This window comes from Cnephaeus nilssonii, assembly GCF_951640355.1.
Source record: "Cnephaeus nilssonii genome assembly, chromosome: 4".
NCBI lineage: Eukaryota > Metazoa > Chordata > Mammalia > Chiroptera > Vespertilionidae > Cnephaeus > Cnephaeus nilssonii.
In genome coordinates, this window is record NC_137075.1 from 70,808,314 (window position 1) to 70,825,974 (window position 17,661).

A 17,661-nucleotide genomic window follows, 5' to 3' on the forward strand; every position below is an offset into this window, starting at 1 on the left:
GAAGTGCTCTCTGTAGGGTTGTAAGGAGAAGTGAATTACAGGACCATTCAGAGAAGAATCATAGTCCTAAGGAAGTAGAAATAGAAGAATAACAATAATGAATATAGGCACTTTTTGCCTTTATTTTCTAGGTCCACTCTGATCTGGAGGAAGGTCTCTTCTTGTGATTTTTCTGTTTTAACCAGATAGATTTTTTAATATTAACATATCAGAGAAATGTTCACATGTGTTATTTAAGGCTTTAAATGTTATGTATGCTGCCCGACTGCCGTTGCTCAGTTGCTGAGCGTTGACCTATGAAGCAGGCGGTCACAGTTCGATTCCCAGTCAGGGCACATGCCCGGGTTGGGGGCTCGATCCACAGTGGGAGGCTTGCAGGAGGCAACTGATCAATGATTCTCTCTCATCATTGATGCTTCTATCTCTCCCTCTCCCTTCTTCTCTGAAATCAATACAAAAAAATATATATATATAAAATAATGTTATGTATGCTTTAAGCAATATACAGTCTATGGCCCAGTTCTTGGGAATATGATACTTTGAAAGTTGTTTTGCATTCTTTTTATGGTTGTGTAGAAATTTTCAAAGTTAGTTTTTTTAATACATAAAGAGTTTTGTCTGAAAGTGTGCTTATCACAAAATATTCTATTTTCAGATATTTAGTCTTGGATATTGCAGATAATCCAGTTGAAAATATAATACGTTTTTTCCCCATGGTAGGTATCAATATTTTAATATTATTTAAAATGTATGCATAGTTTGACCTCTTAATTATGGTTCTGAACTCTTTCTGTGTTATGACTGAATTTGTGGCGTTATATATGTTTTTAAAATTTGAGAAATCACATTTTGAAATTATTAAAATTAAATTTTAGCTCCTATATAATTTTTTAAACTTCAAATAGTATTTGTAGCATTTTGAAAATTCTTGAATTAATGTAATTATTATTCATATAAATTAGCAGGAAATTGTTTTCAATATATTTTGTTTCACTGTATGTATTTTATGTTTATGTTAATCTACATGTTTTATTATAACACATTGTTTTTGCCTTCAGACTAAAGAATTTATTGATGGGAGCTTACAAACTGGAGGTAAATAATATTTACTTAGCTAATGTTTATATTTAGATTATTTGTTTAGTTAATTTAGTTAGTATTCATTTTATTTATTTATCCTTACCCAAGGATATTTTTTTCATTGATTTTTAGAAAGAGTGGAAGAGAGAGGGAAAAACAGAAATATCAATGTGACAGAAATCCTGTCTGTTTTATATCCTAAAATATACAACATCTATTAGTTGCCTCCTGTACGAGCCTCGACTAGGGCCCAAGCCAGGGAGGAGCCTGCAACCAAATGCATGCCCTTGACTGGAATCAAACCCAGGACACCCTTTGGTCCACAGGCCTACACTCTATCCACTGAGCCAAACCAGCTAGGGCAGTTAATAATTCATTTTAAATTCAGGATATGGAAGTTGTAATTATATATAATGGACTGTTCTCAAGGTTGTGTTTTCTTGACTTCTTGTTTTGTATTTTTCTATCAGAATAACTATTTCTTGTTTTTCAGGGAAAGTTCTTGTCCATGGAAATGCAGGGATCTCCAGGAGGTATGAAGTTAGAGATAATTTTTTCTCTCTCTAACATTTAATTAATGAGTTGTGTTTTCTGTTTTTTGTTTTTGGTTTTTTTCTAAAAATTTTCCCCCCTTTTCAGTGCTGCCTTTGTTATTGCATACATTATGGAAACATTTGGAATGAAATACAGGTAAGAAAGTCCTCTGAAACCGAGCCACAATTTAAATTATTATTAAAATGGAGCTTAATGGAGAAGTTGGGAGTTTAAAGTTAATCTTTTGATTTTGTTATCTAGTCATGTTTGATTAGGCAGGCTCTTGTACCAGATGCTTTATCTCTTAACCTTTCTAGCTTGTCTGCCTTGTCTACTTTATCTACTTAGACTAAATTTTTTGTTTTGTTTTATGGAGCTAGTGCTATTATTATTTTAAGAAGCCAAGGTAGTTATGGTTAGAATCATCCATGGAAGACTATTTTCTGCTAGAGAATTGGTTAGTATAAGTTTTAAAACGCCTACCTGCAGATGTTACTGCTTTCCTTCTTTAAAAGGCTAATTTATTATGTTTTCCTTTAACAGTAGTTGGATGAAAAATTACCTAAGAATTGTTTTAGCTTCTATTCATAATTCAGTGTAGTCTTGTCCAAAATAATCTGTTCCAAGCCATATGCAAAGATAAAAAAGAGAGAGGAGGGATCATGAGCTTCTTGGCCCCAAACAGAACATAAACCTGGCCATTGTGCAGTGTTTCCTTTGTTAGTGTGTCTAATTGCACAAGTTAGAAATCTTATAATCATTGACACCACCCCCTCTTTTATTCCCCATCTCCTAAACTGATCCATTAACCAGTCCTATCTGTTTTATATTCTAAAATATACATTGAGTATCAATATATCTTTCCCTCATCATTTAATCCCCCTAATCCAAGCTCAGTTGTGTCTTCCTGGACTCTTCCAGTAGGAGCCTTCTTAGTGGTCTCCTGTATTCTTTTCTCCAGTCTGTTTTGTTCTTCACCTTATACTTGGAATGATCTTTTCCAAAGATAAATCTGATCTGAACATATAATTACCTTACCCCAAAAAGCTTTCAAAGGTTTCTAATTCTTAATAACTTAACCTAGCAAATGAAACTTGCATGACATGGACCCATCAACCTCTCCATCTTCTTCTTTTTTTCAGTATTTTTTAAAATTTATTTCAGAGAGGAGAGGGAGAGATAGAAACATCAACAATGAGAAATAATCATTGATTGGCTGCCTCCTGCTTGCCCCAAACTGGGGATTGAGCCCATAATCTGGGCATGTACCCTGACCAGGAATTGAACCATGACTTCCCAGTTCTCAGGGTGCTCAACCACTGAGTCATGCTGGCTGGGCAGCCTCTCCATTTTTTTTTATTTTTTTAAAAAATATATTTTATTGATTTTTTACAGAGAGGAAGAGAGAGGGACAGAGAGTTAGAAACATCGATGAGAGAGAAACATCGATCAGCTGCCTCTTGCACACCCCCTACTGGGGATGTGCCCGCAACCAAGGTACATGCCCTTGACCGGAATCGAACCTGGGACCCTTGAGTCCGCAGGCCGACGCTCTATCCACTGAGCCAAACCGGTTTCGGCCAGCCTCTCCATTTTTATACCATGTTCCCCATTACTCTCCTTTTGAGCTATGTTCAGCATTGGATCCACATACCTGACACATAATAAACATTCAAATGCTTGGGTTTTTTTTCATTGTTTTCTTGTCAAATGACTTTACTTGAGGCAACAAATGAAATATAACTCAACAGGAAATATTACATGTGGAGGAAAAACATAGGGGAAAAAACCTTAAAGCCAAACATTCTTTCCAAGGCATAGCACTGACATTTCCAGATTGACAATAGAACGAGCATGTTTCCATGAAGCAAAATTGTGAGTCCAAAGTCTAGCTTTGAAATAGTTTTCCACTTCAACTCCATTTCTCAAGGCTCAGGGAACGATGCTTGTGGTCTTTCTCAGGGCTAGGTAGCCAGTGACAACATAGGATGGCAGCCTGCAAATGTAGGGAAAGTGTTTGATGGGGTTGAACCGAAGCTTGCTCTGTGGGTCAGTGTAGTTGGCAAGAAGACCTGAAACATCAGAATGCTTAGCTGGTTTGAAGGATGGAGGAGCATCAGTACTAAAGTAGATAGGATTGTTCAATTGTCATGGCAATGCCCTTTCAGAAATGGGAATTAGTTCTTCCAAGTTCTATTCTTGCCAACTATACCACCATGGCGAGAGTGCACAAAGATGGGATCTTTAAATGGCAAAGGTTTGCAAGTTTCCTCTGAAGGTCCTGTGCTAAAATCAGAAGGCACTATTTTCTTTTCACTCATGGCTTCCATGCTGATACCCTGTGCAAAGCTAGAGGGGGACACTTTTTCTTCTTATTGGCAATATATCCCCGGGTGCTGCTGCTGCCCTTTTGGGAAGGATCGGCTTGCCTCCTTTTGCTGTTCTGAGCTACCCTTGGGATGGCAGTGGTGGTCACAGTTGGAATTGGAACCCCCATTTCTACCTTGAGTCTTCTTTGTCCCCAGTCCCACCCCAAAACTGCTTTCCCTGTAAAAGACCTGGTATTCTCAAGTGCTTATTTAGTGTTGTTGTTTTTCATATCCTTTGTGTTTAAATTATGAACAAGTTTGCTTATAAGTTCTTAATGTTATTTGAATACAGATAATTTACTTTACTTGAAAAGATGAACAAGCATTGGGAAACTTTTATATATTCTCTTTATTATTTGGTGCCTTATCAATAACAACATTAATAGTGAAAGTAACTTGCTTTTCTTGGGTATCTACTATGTTCCAGGCACTATTTTCTAGGCATTTTTATCTCATTTGTGCTTCATAACAGTGTGGAAGTAGATACACTTCTCATTTACCATTGATAATATTGTGATCATGTATATGTGATAGATGGGTGCTCTATACTTAACTCCCATCTTCTCAATAGCCCTCCAAGATAGGTATTATAATAATACCATTTTATTGTGATTAGTCTGACTATGCTGTCTATTTCCACTACCACTCACTACCTCAAGTACAAGCTATATGATTATGATTTCCTGTCTTATATTCTTATATAATAAAAGGCTAATATGCAAATGACCGAATGGTGGAATGTCCAGTCGCTATGATGTGCACTGACCACAACGGGGCAGACACTCAATGCAGGAGCTGCCCCCTGGTGGTCAGTGTGCTCCCACAGAAGGAGCGCCGCTCAGCCAGAGGCCAGGCTCACGGCTGGTGAGCACAGCGGCAGTGGTCGGAGCCTCTCCCGTAACCATGCAGTGCTAAGGATGTCTGATTGACGGCTTAGTGGGCCTAAGCCATCAGTCGAACATCCCCCCAGGGCTCTCAGACTGCAAGAGGGTGCAGGCCAGGCTGAGGGACCCCCCCAAGTGCATGAATTTTGTGCACCGGGCCTCTAGTTTTAGATATTTATACAAGTTTCTATTTTAGATGAATTCTCACAATTAAGATTAATTCATGAACTGATAACATCACTTTAATTTTCTTTTTCTGTTTTCAGAGATGCATTTGCTTATGTTCAAGAAAGAAGATTTTGTATTAATCCTAATGCTGGATTTGTTCATCAACTTCAGGTAACTTCTCTTTTCTTCCCTTTTTAGGCAGTTAGAAAGTAGGATAATTAAAATCTTATGTCCATGTAATTTAGGTGTAAAATTTACTTTGAAATACTTAAAAATTGCCAAGTTTGCATTTCTATTTAAGTTTTTCTTTTTTAAAAAAATTAAATTTATAGGGGTGACATTGGTTTATAATATGATATACTGGTAGATTTCAAGTACATTTCTGATACAGAATTGCTTTGGCTATTCAGGGTCTTTTGTGGTTCCATACAAATCTGATAATTTTTTATCCTATTTCTTTAAAAAATGACATTGGAGTTTTGATGAGGATTCCATTAAATCTATATATTGCTTTGGGTAATATGGCCAAAAGAATTTTCTTAAAAACTGCTATTACCAGCCCTAGCCAGTTTGGCTCAGTGGATAGAGCATTGGCCTGTAGACTGAAGGGTCCTAGGTGCGATTCCGGTCAAGGGCCATCTATTCCCAGCCCTGGTCAGGGCACATGCATAAGGCAACTGATCGATGTGTCTCTCTCACACTGATGTCTCTCTCTCTCTCTCCCCCTCCCTCCCACTCTCAGTGGAAAAATATCCTCTGATGAGGATTTAAAAAAAGGCTGCAATTACCAGAAAAAAAGATTAAAGACACATTGTTAAATATAAAGTAAAATAATCCACGTTAGAAATTTTTTCAATTTCTCTCTCTACTTTAGTCACACACATTGAGTTCTGATTCTAAGTGTGCTACATACAACAACTTTTTACATTTTAGATGCTTTATCTTTTCCATAATTTTTCAGGTTTTATTGTGCCTAAAAAGATAAGATTTTTTTTTCAAGAAGGAAAATCGTAGGTTAAAGAATGTGCTCTGGCTGATTCCATGAATAAATTTCAAATTTAGACATCAAGTGCATTATAACATAGATTGTCTCAGTTACTGTACTTTAAATTTTATCTCATTTTTGTTTTCTTTTTTCTTTCTTTTTTTTAATCCTCACTCGATATTTTTCTATTGATTTTTAGAGAGAGGGTAAAAAAAGAGAGAACTATCAATGTGAGAGAAACACATCAATTGGTTGCTTCCTGCATGTGCCCTGACCAAGGGCCTGGGCCGGCAAGGAGCCTGCAACCCAGGTATGTGTCCTTGACTGGAATTGAACCTGGGACCCTTTGGTCTGCCGGCTGACACTCTATCCACTAAGCCAAACCAGCTAGGGCCTCATTTTTGTTTTCAATTTACTATTAATTTTTACTTTATTTTTTAAACAAATAATTTTGTTATTTTTTATTTTTTTAATTTAATTTATTGGGGTAACATTGGTTAATAAAATTTTACATGTTTCAGGTATACATGCTACAATACATCATCTGTACATTGTATTGTATGTTTACCACTCCAAATCAAGTCTCCTTCCATCACCATTTATCTCTTCCTTTACCATCTTCTACCACCCCCAGCCTACCACCCCCAGCCCTTCTTTTCCCTCTGGCAGTCACCATATGGTTGTCTGTCTCTGAGGCTTTTTTTTCTTTTACTTCATTTAAAAGAGAAACAGTGGCATCTCCAGTCTCACCTTCTTTGTGTAAAATGTTTTTTATTCCTTCCTTATGCTATAGAACACAAAGTTAACTGTAATTTATTAGTTTCTTTGCCTTTTAACAGTTGTGTAAAAACATCTTTTCTTAAACTGATTTGAAAAAGTAATATGCACTCATGGTTTAAAAATTTAAATTTCAACGATGCCAAAGGAGAATACAATGAAAAATAAGTCTCCCTAATAGTATGCCTTAGTATATCATTCTAAAACAGCATGTATAAAAAACAAAACAAAAGAAAAACAAAAAACCCCAGCATGTATAGCTCTATCTGCAAAATATTTTATATGTACTATGTACATATATAACAATTTTATATGACCACTTCCTTTTAACATGGGCCTTTAGATTGTTTCTAGCCTTTGATGATTATAAATAATATTGGAAAGAATAGGTGCATCTCTGTGTGAATATACCTGTAAGATAACTGATCAGAGTGGAATTGCTGGGTTAGAGGGCATTTGAAAGGTGATATCAATTTAACTCTAAAAAGACTGAAGTAATGTAAACTTAACACCAACCAAAAACAAGGAGACCTGTTTTGCCATACTCTAAACAATACCAGTAATCAAACGTATTTTAACAAACTTTTGGTTATTGTCATATTGGTAGTAAAAGTGCGACTCCTTATTGTTTGCACATTTTTCATACAGGTTGCAGGTTTTTTTCTCATTGGTTTGTAAGAGCTCTTTAAAGGAAATCTATCTTTAGCTAATTGATTTGAAAAGCCATTTTTATTATACAGCAAATTCTGATCTGTACTTGGGTCTATTTCTGGACTTTGTATTCTGTTCCATTGATCTGCTTATTGCTGTACCTGTATCAAACAATTTTAAGTACTATAATATTATATAAACAATTTATGGTATGACTCAAGACCCCCTCCTTATTCTTTCTAGAATTTTTCTAGCAGGTTCTTGGATTTATATTTTGATAACTTTATTGGAAGAAGTTTTATAGTTTTTAATGATATATTCACAGTTCAGAAAGAAATGGCTCCATTAAATTTTTAGTCTTCTACTTTAAGAATATGTTCCAATTATTCAAATCAACTTTTATATCTATTAGTGTTTTAAAGTTTTCTCTGTACAGAATATATACATTTCTTATGAAATTTATTCCTAGGTACTTTTTTGTTCCCATTATAAGTGAAATTGTTTCTTCTCCCAGTACATTTTCTATTTGGTGTTTTGTATATAGGAAAGCTACTAGTTTTTATTACATTTTCAGTTGGCAACCTTATTAAACTATTATTCTAAGAAATTTTTTAGTTGATTGACTTAGCTTTTTATCTCATGTTCAAATTATAATTTGCCACTTTGCTAATTTTATGTTGCTTTCTCATTGAATTTTCATTCATTCTATCAGAACAATAAGTAATAGTGGTGAAAGTATCGTACTTATTATCCTAATGCCCCTTATTATCCTAATGCCCCAATAGTTCAGAGTATGCTACCCTAGTGCAAGCTATTGGCCTGCCTTGATTTATAGTCTCATCAGTAAATGTGAAATTATGAGGTAAGAATTTTAAGCCTGCATTTCTCTTATAACAAAATGGTACCAGATATTTTGGTATAAACTTAAGAATACTAATAATGTACACATCAACCACTGTTTCGGGTATCCAAGAATTTAAATGTATATTGAAGTTAATTAAAATATTTTTTAGGAATATGAAGCCATCTACTTAGCAAAATTAACAATACAGATGATGTCACCACTCCAGATAGAAAGGTCATTATCTGTTCATTCTGGTACCACAGGTAAGCGTTTTTTTCATTTTTGAAAAAGTTGTGGGGAGAAAGATGATAGTACATGAAAGGTAGAAAAGAATCATATTTTGCTTGTTACAAGTTATACTAACAATTTAAATTGTTCATAAAAAAGATAATTTCACATTTTAATTTTATATGAATATATATGTCTTATCTGCTGTGTGCACACCACTAACTGGTTAATCAGTGTAAGCTGGTTAGAAGATCAGATTTCTACTTGTTTTCATTTTAAGTCTCTAAGTAGTATAACTGTGTTGCTACTTAGATTAAAATAATAAGAGGAGTCTGGTGAAGGGGTGATCTTATCTTATTAAGAATAAATGATAGTTAATAAATGAAAGTATGTTTCAAGTTAGAGAGATTAGTGTCAACTACCTCAAGTTTTTCTTTTGCCATGGATATTCAAGCTCTTCTCCCTTCCCTATTTCAGAGTCCTCCCCCATTTTCAAAGGTAATAACTCAAGCATACTCTCACAGTCTTTTAACTTTCACCTTCCTTCTCCAAGATCTTGTCACACTTGTTTGCTGTTCTTTTTACTTTACTGGAGCACTCATAGAATTTACTCATTTATGGTTTTTCTCTCCCAAAGTTCATTTCATTTTCATTAGGATCAACAGCCTTATATGATAGGAAGAACAGGTTACATTCCTACTGTGTGTTGGGCTGGAAACTGAGCACTTACGATGAACCACAAGTCAGTCCAGCACTTTCTTCACTGTATTGCACAGCCTGTTATGACAGTTTTATATATTCATCCTTCAGGCTCAGCTTCCTAGTTGTCATTAACCCCTTTTTTTTTTTTAAATTTATGATTTTTAGAGAGAGAGGGAGACATCAATTTGTTGTTCCAATTGTTTATGCATTTATTGGTTGACTAGAGGCCTGGTGCATGACATTCATACACTGGAGGGCGAGGGAGTGGGGTCCCTTAGCCCGGCCTGCACCCTTTAGCAGTCCAGGAGCCCTCGGGGGATGTCTGACTGACAGCTTAGGCCCGCTGGGGGGAGCGGGCCTAAGCCGCAGTTGGACATCCTTAGAACTGCCACAGAGGCAGGAGAGGCTCCTGCCACCACAGCTGCACTCACCAGCCATCAGCCTGGCATGTGACTTGAGTGACGCTCTCCTTGTGGGAGCACACTGACCACCAGGGGGCAGCTCCTGCGTTGAGCATCTTCCCCTGATGGTCAGTGCGCATCATAGCGACTGATTGTTCTGCTGTTCAGTCGATTTGCATATTACCCTTTTATTATATAGGATTCTTTATATGTGCCCCAACCAGGGATCAAACCCACAACCTTGACATATCAAGACAACCCTCTAACCCACTGAGCTACCAGGTCAGGGCCATTAACTATTTTTTGCCACACCCATCTACTTGTTATCAAATCTGCTAGAGTCTGTTTCCTCAGTACCTTCCCTATTTTATAGTATTCCTAGTCTCCATCTAGTTTAGGCCCATATCGGCCTCCTATCCAGTCTTTTTGTTTGTTCTGTTTGAACATTGTGGCCAGACTTAGGTTTACTAAAGATAGTTCTAATTGTGATATTTTTCCTGTACAAAAGCCTTCATTGGATTAAGTCCTATAGAAGAAAACACAATAGGTAGTGTCATAGGTAGTAAAGTCTCTTCTGATTTTTTTTTGCATCCCTCACTGTTCCTCTTTTTTTCTTTAATCCTCACCTGAGGATGTTTTGTTTTTTTAATTTAATAAATCTTTATTGTTCAGATTATTACAATTGTTTCTCCTTTTCCCCCCCATATCTCCCCTCCACCCGGTTCCCACCCCCTGTCTGTCTTTACCTCCCCCCCACTGTCCTCATCCATAGGTGTATGATTTTTGTCCAGTCTCTTCCCATACCCCACACACAGACACCCCTTTCCCCCTGAGAATTATCAATCCACTCCCATTCTATGCCCCTGATTCTATTATATTCACCAGTTTATTCTGTTCCTCAGATTTTTAATTCACTTGACTTTTAGATTCACTTGTTGATAGATATGTATTTGTTCATAATTTTTATCTTTTTTCTTCTTTTTCCTCTTTTTAAAGAATACCTTTCAGCATTTCATATAATACTGGTTTGGTGATGATGAACTCCTTTAGCTTTTTCTTTTCTGTGAAGCTCTTTATCTGCCCTTCAATTCTGAATGATAACTTTGCTGGGTAGAGTAATCTTGGTTGTAGGTTCTTGCTATTCATCATTTTGAATATTTCTTGCTACTCCTGTCTGGCCTGCATAGTTTCTGTTGAGAAATCAGCTGATAATCGTATGGGTGCTCCCTTGTAGGTAACTAACTGTTTTTCTCTTGCTGCTTTTAATATTCTCTCTTTGTCTTTTGCCCTTGGCATTTTAATTATGATGTGTCTTGGTGTGGTCCTCTTTGGATTCCTCTTGTTTGGGGTTCTGTGCACTTCCTGGACTTGTAAGTCTATTTCTTTCACCAGGTGGGGGAAGTTTTCAGTCATTATTTCTTCAAATAGGTTTTCAGTGTCTTGCTCTCTCTTCTTCTGGCACCCCCATAATTCTAATGTTGGTACGCTTGAAGTTGTCCCAGAGACTTCTTACACTATCTTCAACTTTCTTAATTCTCTTCCTTTCTTGCTTCTCTGGAGGAGTGTCCTTTGCCTCTTTGTATTCCAAATATTTGACTTGATTCTTGCGTTCCTCTAGTCTGCTGTTGGGTCTCTGTATAATATTTTTTATTTCAGTCAGTGTATGTTTAATTTCTAGTTGGTCCTTTTTCATATCCTCGAGGGTCTCATTAACTTTTTGCACTCGGATGTCGAGTGTGACTCGACACGGTTAGCATCGGTAGCCCATCCCTTCCCTCCCTCCATCCCTCCTCCTTTATTTGGGCTTTTCTTACATTAAATACATAAGTTTGTATGAAAAAAAACTCCAGTTTTTTATTCTACTGCCGCGCTTTGTAAAATCTGGGGTATTTAAAAAATTAAATCCCGAGTAGAATAAAGGAATCGAGAAAAAAGCTAGCGAGTGCAAAGGGTTAAATTTATCTGCCTTTTCCAGGAAATTCTTGAAAAACCTTATAACCGTGGTTTTGAACTCTATGTCTAGTCATTTGTTCTCCTCCATTTCTTTCGTTTGTGATCTGTTTCCTTGTCTCCTCATTTTCGCTGCTTCCCTGAGTTGGTAGGGTAGCTTTGTGTACTAGGTGTCCTATTGGTTCAATGGGTCAGCCTCCCAGTTACCTGAGGTGGACACTCTTGGTGCACCCCTTTATGGACTGTGTGTACAGCCTTGTAGTTAAGTCTTGATTGTTGTTGGTGTCACTGGGAGGAAGTGACCTCCAGGCCAGGTGGCTGTGAGGACCCGCTGTGTCTATAACGGAAGAATTGCTGTGCTGGAGACACGTTTATGGGGCCAGACTTGTTCCAGTAGGGCTTTGGTGCTCACTGAGTCTGCCTCTTGAATGTGTCCCTTATGAGAGTAGTTGAAATCTGGTGTCGTCTCACACTGACCACTAGATACACTAGTGTCTGGATCTCCAATGAGGTACAGGTCAGCTGCTGTCTGGGGCCACCCAGCAGGAGCTACAGCAAGAACTAGTTTTCTCCTCTTTGCTTGAGTGGTTTTGGAGCAGTCTGACTGGAGCTGCAGTTTATTTGGTTAAGCTTCCACAGAACAGGCCATTTATATGCAAAAGCTGCTGTGTGGAGCCTGGGCGGGTTTGCAGAATGTGTGGGGCGGGGTCTCAGGGCGTCACTAGGCTAGGGCGGGGCAAACGGCGATGGCTGCTGTCAGCCATCTCTGCCTTTCCGCGTTTCCAAGTCCCCGCGTCCCGCACTCCAGTGCAGTAAACAATGATTGCTGGGCACATCTCTGCAAAAAAGTCACTCTCACTTTCCGACCCGATGGCCGACAGTCCAGCTTCTCCCCAAAGGCGTCTGGGTCCCCCGCGTGTCCCCAGAAACTGGATTTCAGAGTGATCGGGAGCTTGTCTCCCTTCGGGTTGAAAAAAAGCCGCGTGCCCAGTCACCCGCCACCAGCCCGATTCGCATGCCTCCATACCTCAGCTTTTCAGCGTTTGTGCTCTTTTCTCTTTCCTTCTAGTTGTAAAACTTCCATTCATCCAGCTTTCCCGTGGTTCTGGGTGATAGACGTTTTGTCTTTTTTTTATTATTATTTTTTATTTTTTTAAAATATATTTTATTGATTTTTTTACAGAGAGGAAGAGAGAGGGATAGAGAGTTAGAAACATTGATGAGAGAGAAACATCGATCAGCTGCCTCTTGCACAACCCTACTGGGGATGTGCCCGCAAACAAGGTACATGCCCTTGACCAGAATCGAACCTGGGACCCTGGAGTCTGCAGGCTGATGCTCTATCCACTGAGCCAAACCGGTTTCGGCGACGTTTTGTCTTTTAGTTATAGTTTTGAAATTGTGGTGCGAGGCGGCAGTTTAGTTGTTTACCTTTGCCGCCATCTTGGCCCCTCCCCACCCCCCCCTCTCCGAAAATAGTGGTCCTGAGGATGTTTTTATTGATTTTTGGAGAGGGAGGAAGAGAAAGACAGACAACGCTTTGTTGTTCCACCTATTTATACATTCGTTGGTTGTTTCTTGTATGTGCCCTGACCAGGGATCAAACCTCACCCTTGGCATATGTGGACATGCTCTAACCAACTGAGCTACTCCGCCAGGGCCTCATTGTTTCTCATTATGCACTCCATGATGGTTTCCTTTACCTCTTTTTTCCACCTAGAAAGCATCACATTTAGTCTCTGTTCCTAAAAACTTCGTTCATTTGTTATCTCCTCAAGAAAACATGATGATTAACTTACTCTTCCTCCAATCCCAATATTGAAACTGCTCTATCTGTACTCCTCACTTTCTGCCTTGCATTAAGGTTATTTGTACCTTACCTCCCTTAGTAGAAGGCAAGTGCAGCACCTCCTCTGAAGCTCAGTTACAGCAGCGGTACTTAGCCTTGTCTAGCATATTTTCTCCTTTATCCCACTGTCTTAATTTATATTTCTATCCTTATTTGATTAATCTTATAGTGACACATTAATTTCATGTTGGAATCTGCCCTCTGAATTAACATTATTACTGTGATTTAGCACAACCGTTAGAGCATAAATTTAAGGCCATCCCATTGTTAGGCATATAATACAGCATCACTTTACTAGTTATTGTTCCCTAATGTTTTCCTCCATTTAGATTTAGATTTTTTTATTATACCTATTGGCCTTATAGTGACAGCTTTGATTCTATGTGGAAAATTTCTGTACTAGCAGACTCTGATGTGAAGAGTAGATAAAATCTCTGCTTTATGTGCTGCATGCTGTCCTTTCTCCCAGCTCTAGACTTGTTGATAATAAAAAACACAGCTTCAGTGGAAAAATATTTTCAGCAGCATCTATGAAAGCAAAGATAATTATATCTGCAAAATAAAATTGTACAAATTTAGAATTTCTTAAATTTTATGTCCTAAGTCACTTGATAATTGTTTATGTACATTATCTCTAAAATTTCTATTTTCAAACTATTTTAAAAATTAATGTTTATCATTTACAATACCTAAGACATACTTAATTCCCAAGAGGGAAAATGTATCCTGTTATGAAGATCCAAAGTTATTTAATAATTCTTAACAAGAGAATTTACTAAAGTTTGCTGAAAGTTCAGTCATGGAATTTTTTTAGTGCATATATATATATGGCAACACTTCAATATAATAAATTTAAGTTCCCATTTTATGTTATGTTCATGCAATACATTTAGGCAGTTTGAAGAGAACACATGAAGAAGATGATGATTTTGGAAGCATGCAAGTGGCTACTGCACAGAATGGCTGAATCAAGAGCACCACAGAAGATGTGAATTTCTATTGGGGGAGGAGAAAACACTAGAAACAATACTAATGTAAAATGGTAAAAACACAAGTAGTTTCTTTTCAATTATATGTTGCTTCCAGATGTGTTTCTCTATAACTTATTAAGCAACATTTTAAGATATTGGATTTCTGCAATAGATGGCACTGATGGTTTTGCTCCTTTTCTTTTTTTTAACACTTTACAGTTTTATTATAAACTAAAATTTTGGACTTGCAAAGAGGTATTATTGCAATAATGCACTTTTCATACTTGAAATTTATTTGTATGATATAAAGTTACTACTTTAAACAAAATGCAAAGTTAGGGGGATTTGTTTATAAAATTTGGGTAATTTATAACAAAAGGATTTCCTAAAGTTTGCTAAAAATTCATTTTGTGTTCTATATATTAGATTTAAAAAATAATTTTAAAGTTCAATTTTATGATGGAGCCTCTTACAGAAACATTAACAAATGCAGGAACCCGTCACTTTCTTTTTTAGTATAATTAAATCACTTAATTACCCTTTTATTTTTTAAAACATCTTGATCCCTTATTACTAATCTTGAAATCATGACATTAAGCCAACTATCCTTACTTTAAGATGATCTAAGTATTGCTTCCTTTTCTATTACCTTTCTAATTTATTTAGCCTATAGAAGAAAAATATTTAATGAACAAAAGATTCATTGCTTTATACCAGATGCTGAAAAACAAGGAGAGTTTTAGATTTTTCAAGTGATTTTCTTTTCCCATTTCTTAGAAGCCAAATGTTGTGTTGTTCTTTTTAGAGTTGCTTAGCCCAATTTTCTTTGTCCAAAATGGTTCTAAATAGTCTATAATAAACCAATGTAGCACCATTTTTTCCCTAAATGAATCCCAAAAAAGAAAAGTGCCTTGCATCGTAAAAAAAAATAAGTAAAATAAATCCTCATGACCTCTAAATGAGTATGTAGAACATTGAAAATTTTTTAACATTTTTCTTTAACTTTTTAAACCCATAAATTAGTTTAAACTGAAAGCCTGAGGCTTGAAGAAACTTCAGTAAATAATTTGGAAATATTTACTCCTTTATTTTATGTTATCCTAATAATTCTTTGAGGTTGTTCTGGCTCAGACAGAAGCTTTTCTTTGAAAAGATGCATTTATGAGGAAAATGATTTGTGAGAGACTTTAGAGTATTTTAAATTTGTGTATTAATCAGTTCTTTGCATTGAGTTAATCCAAATTTGCCCTATAATTTGCAATAGCAAAGTCACTTTATGGATCCTATTTCTCCCTATTTTTATTTATATATATAAAAATTGTTTTAACAAAAACGTTTTTGCTATTTTAAGTATGAGGTGAGGGAGGAGTGTTTTAACTTTTATAGTTGATAATTTAGGTTAGCACAAACAAAACTCCTTTCTCACTTTTCTCAGTCCTCTCTTGAGGTGCTTTACTGATGGGAATGATTTCCATACATTCCCTTGGTACCAAGAGGTACTATGCAAAGTGACATTACACCAAGTTACATGCTAGGCTTTCCTCCCTAAAATGTAATAATACAGTAAAAGCTTGTTTTATCAAGCATAGCAGGAGTAGAAATTAATTAAATTGCTTTGTTTATAAGAGTCAATTCCTGTTGACCCAGGTGGTATTCTTCTGATTTCCCTTCCCTTTCTCTATTTTATGACCCTGAAAACAACATGTTAATTCCATTGTGGTTTGTATTTTGTTGTGTGATTATGTCATTTGGTGGCTGGCTAGTTGAGTCAAGATTTGCACTGAGTGTTCAGAAATTCCAGTTGGTAAAGTGCCAGATAACACAGCTTTCCTGTAAATAGATCACTATTGGATAAGTCAGCAAAGATCTCTCTTGTAATCTAATAATATATGATGCTTCATTCAGCAGAAAGTCTGCTCAAAAGAATCTTCATAGTAGTACATTTAGGTTTTAAAAATGAGATAAAGATTTTTAAAATTAGTTTCTTAGGTATACATATCCTCTCTAGTAAGTTGGGCCAAAAAATACAGATTTAGTTATTTATAGCTGATAATTTTCCACTTTTTCTAACCACTATAATTTTATGTTCTCACTAAAGTGCCTGCCCAGCACTGTACATTAAAGACTCTCTATCACAACACTACGAAAAGGGACTGTCATGAGTACAATATTAATGTGGACAAAATGATGTTATTCTTCCTTTCATATAAGAACCTTGCAAGTTTGTTTTATCTGGGATCCGTTCTTCCACCTAATGTTCATCTAGTTCTGGTAGCTCTTCCAGTCTTTCTTCTATTCGGTTCCATTTCTGTGCTTTCTTTATTTCTACTGATGTTTTGTGATAGCTAACTATGATACATTTAACCAATCATGATTTATTTTCTAGAATATTTGAATAATGTATAAATGGCATAGTTCCCAACTTTAAACATTAAATATGTAATCTGGGCATAGAATTTAAAGTGAAATTGCATTAAAACATAGGGCAACTGTTTGGTCCCTTTTGAAAGTGAGAAACTTAAATATTGAAAATATTCAAACTGGAATGGCAGTATTCTAACCTAATATCAGTTAATTGGTTTATATGATTTTACCTATTAGATGTTTTAAATAGCAGTTACTTTTATTTGTATCTACTCTATGGTGGAAATGTTAAATCGTAATAGCTTTTGCTACGAACTCTCAACCACTTAATTTTTAGAGTAGAATATATATTTCAGGGGGATTTTGTTTCACCTGAATTTAGAAGTAATGTCAGAAAATGTTAAGCATGTCCTTTTTAAGAAAATATAAGGTTTCTAATTGTCTTATTACCATGGTAATTCAAGTGAATTAGAAGTATTCAACTGCAATCTTGAATTATAAAGTTGGGATGCATATATATGCATATATATCAGAGTCTCAACTGATGTAAAGTAAATGAGCAGTTACCTGGTGGATTCTTTTTTTTTTTTTCCAATAACTGGCTTAACCCACACTTCCACAACAAACTTAGCTTCACTTCAGTATTTACTTTATTGTTGTTCATTGAACAATGCTCCAAAAAGGAAATGTTAGGAAATAGCTGAGAATTGTTAAGATTTTATTTTATTTTTGGTCAGAAAAATGTTTCTAGGGTCTTTGAATGCTGGATTTTTTTTTTGTCTTACCCATCCATGGCAGCTAAAAAAAATCAAAATATTCAGGTTTACATGTTAGCTCTCTTTATAGGGAGTTGCCATACCTCACAATTCAAAGTGTATTCTATAGATCAGTACATTATACTGAC

At 36.2% G+C, this 17,661-nt stretch overlaps 1 protein-coding gene and 1 pseudogene across 3 annotated transcripts in view; one reads left to right on the forward strand and one right to left on the reverse strand.

The window, feature by feature from the left end:
* The window catches only part of STYX (serine/threonine/tyrosine interacting protein), a 42,713-nt gene extending 25,142 nt beyond the window's left edge, over positions 1 to 17,571 (forward strand). Inside the window, exons 5-11 of one of the 2 annotated variants that reach the window (XM_079767851.1) lie at positions 656 to 716; positions 1,059 to 1,095; positions 1,574 to 1,613; positions 1,720 to 1,770; positions 5,134 to 5,206; positions 8,462 to 8,555; positions 14,316 to 17,571. In XM_079767851.1, coding sequence (XP_079623977.1) covers positions 656 to 716; positions 1,059 to 1,095; positions 1,574 to 1,613; positions 1,720 to 1,770; positions 5,134 to 5,206; positions 8,462 to 8,555; positions 14,316 to 14,389 — 430 coding nt within the window. In that variant the 3' untranslated portion in view covers positions 14,390 to 17,571. The remainder of the gene's footprint in view (positions 1 to 655; positions 717 to 1,058; positions 1,096 to 1,573; positions 1,614 to 1,719; positions 1,771 to 5,133; positions 5,207 to 8,461; positions 8,556 to 14,315) is intronic. The other variant, XM_079767852.1, reaches the window with a different exon arrangement.
* On the reverse strand, positions 3,060 to 5,019 carry LOC307098574 (INO80 complex subunit C-like; annotated as a pseudogene). The gene has a single exon. The product of its transcript is annotated as an INO80 complex subunit C-like (transcript).
* Positions 17,572 to 17,661: the final 90 nt, after the last annotated feature.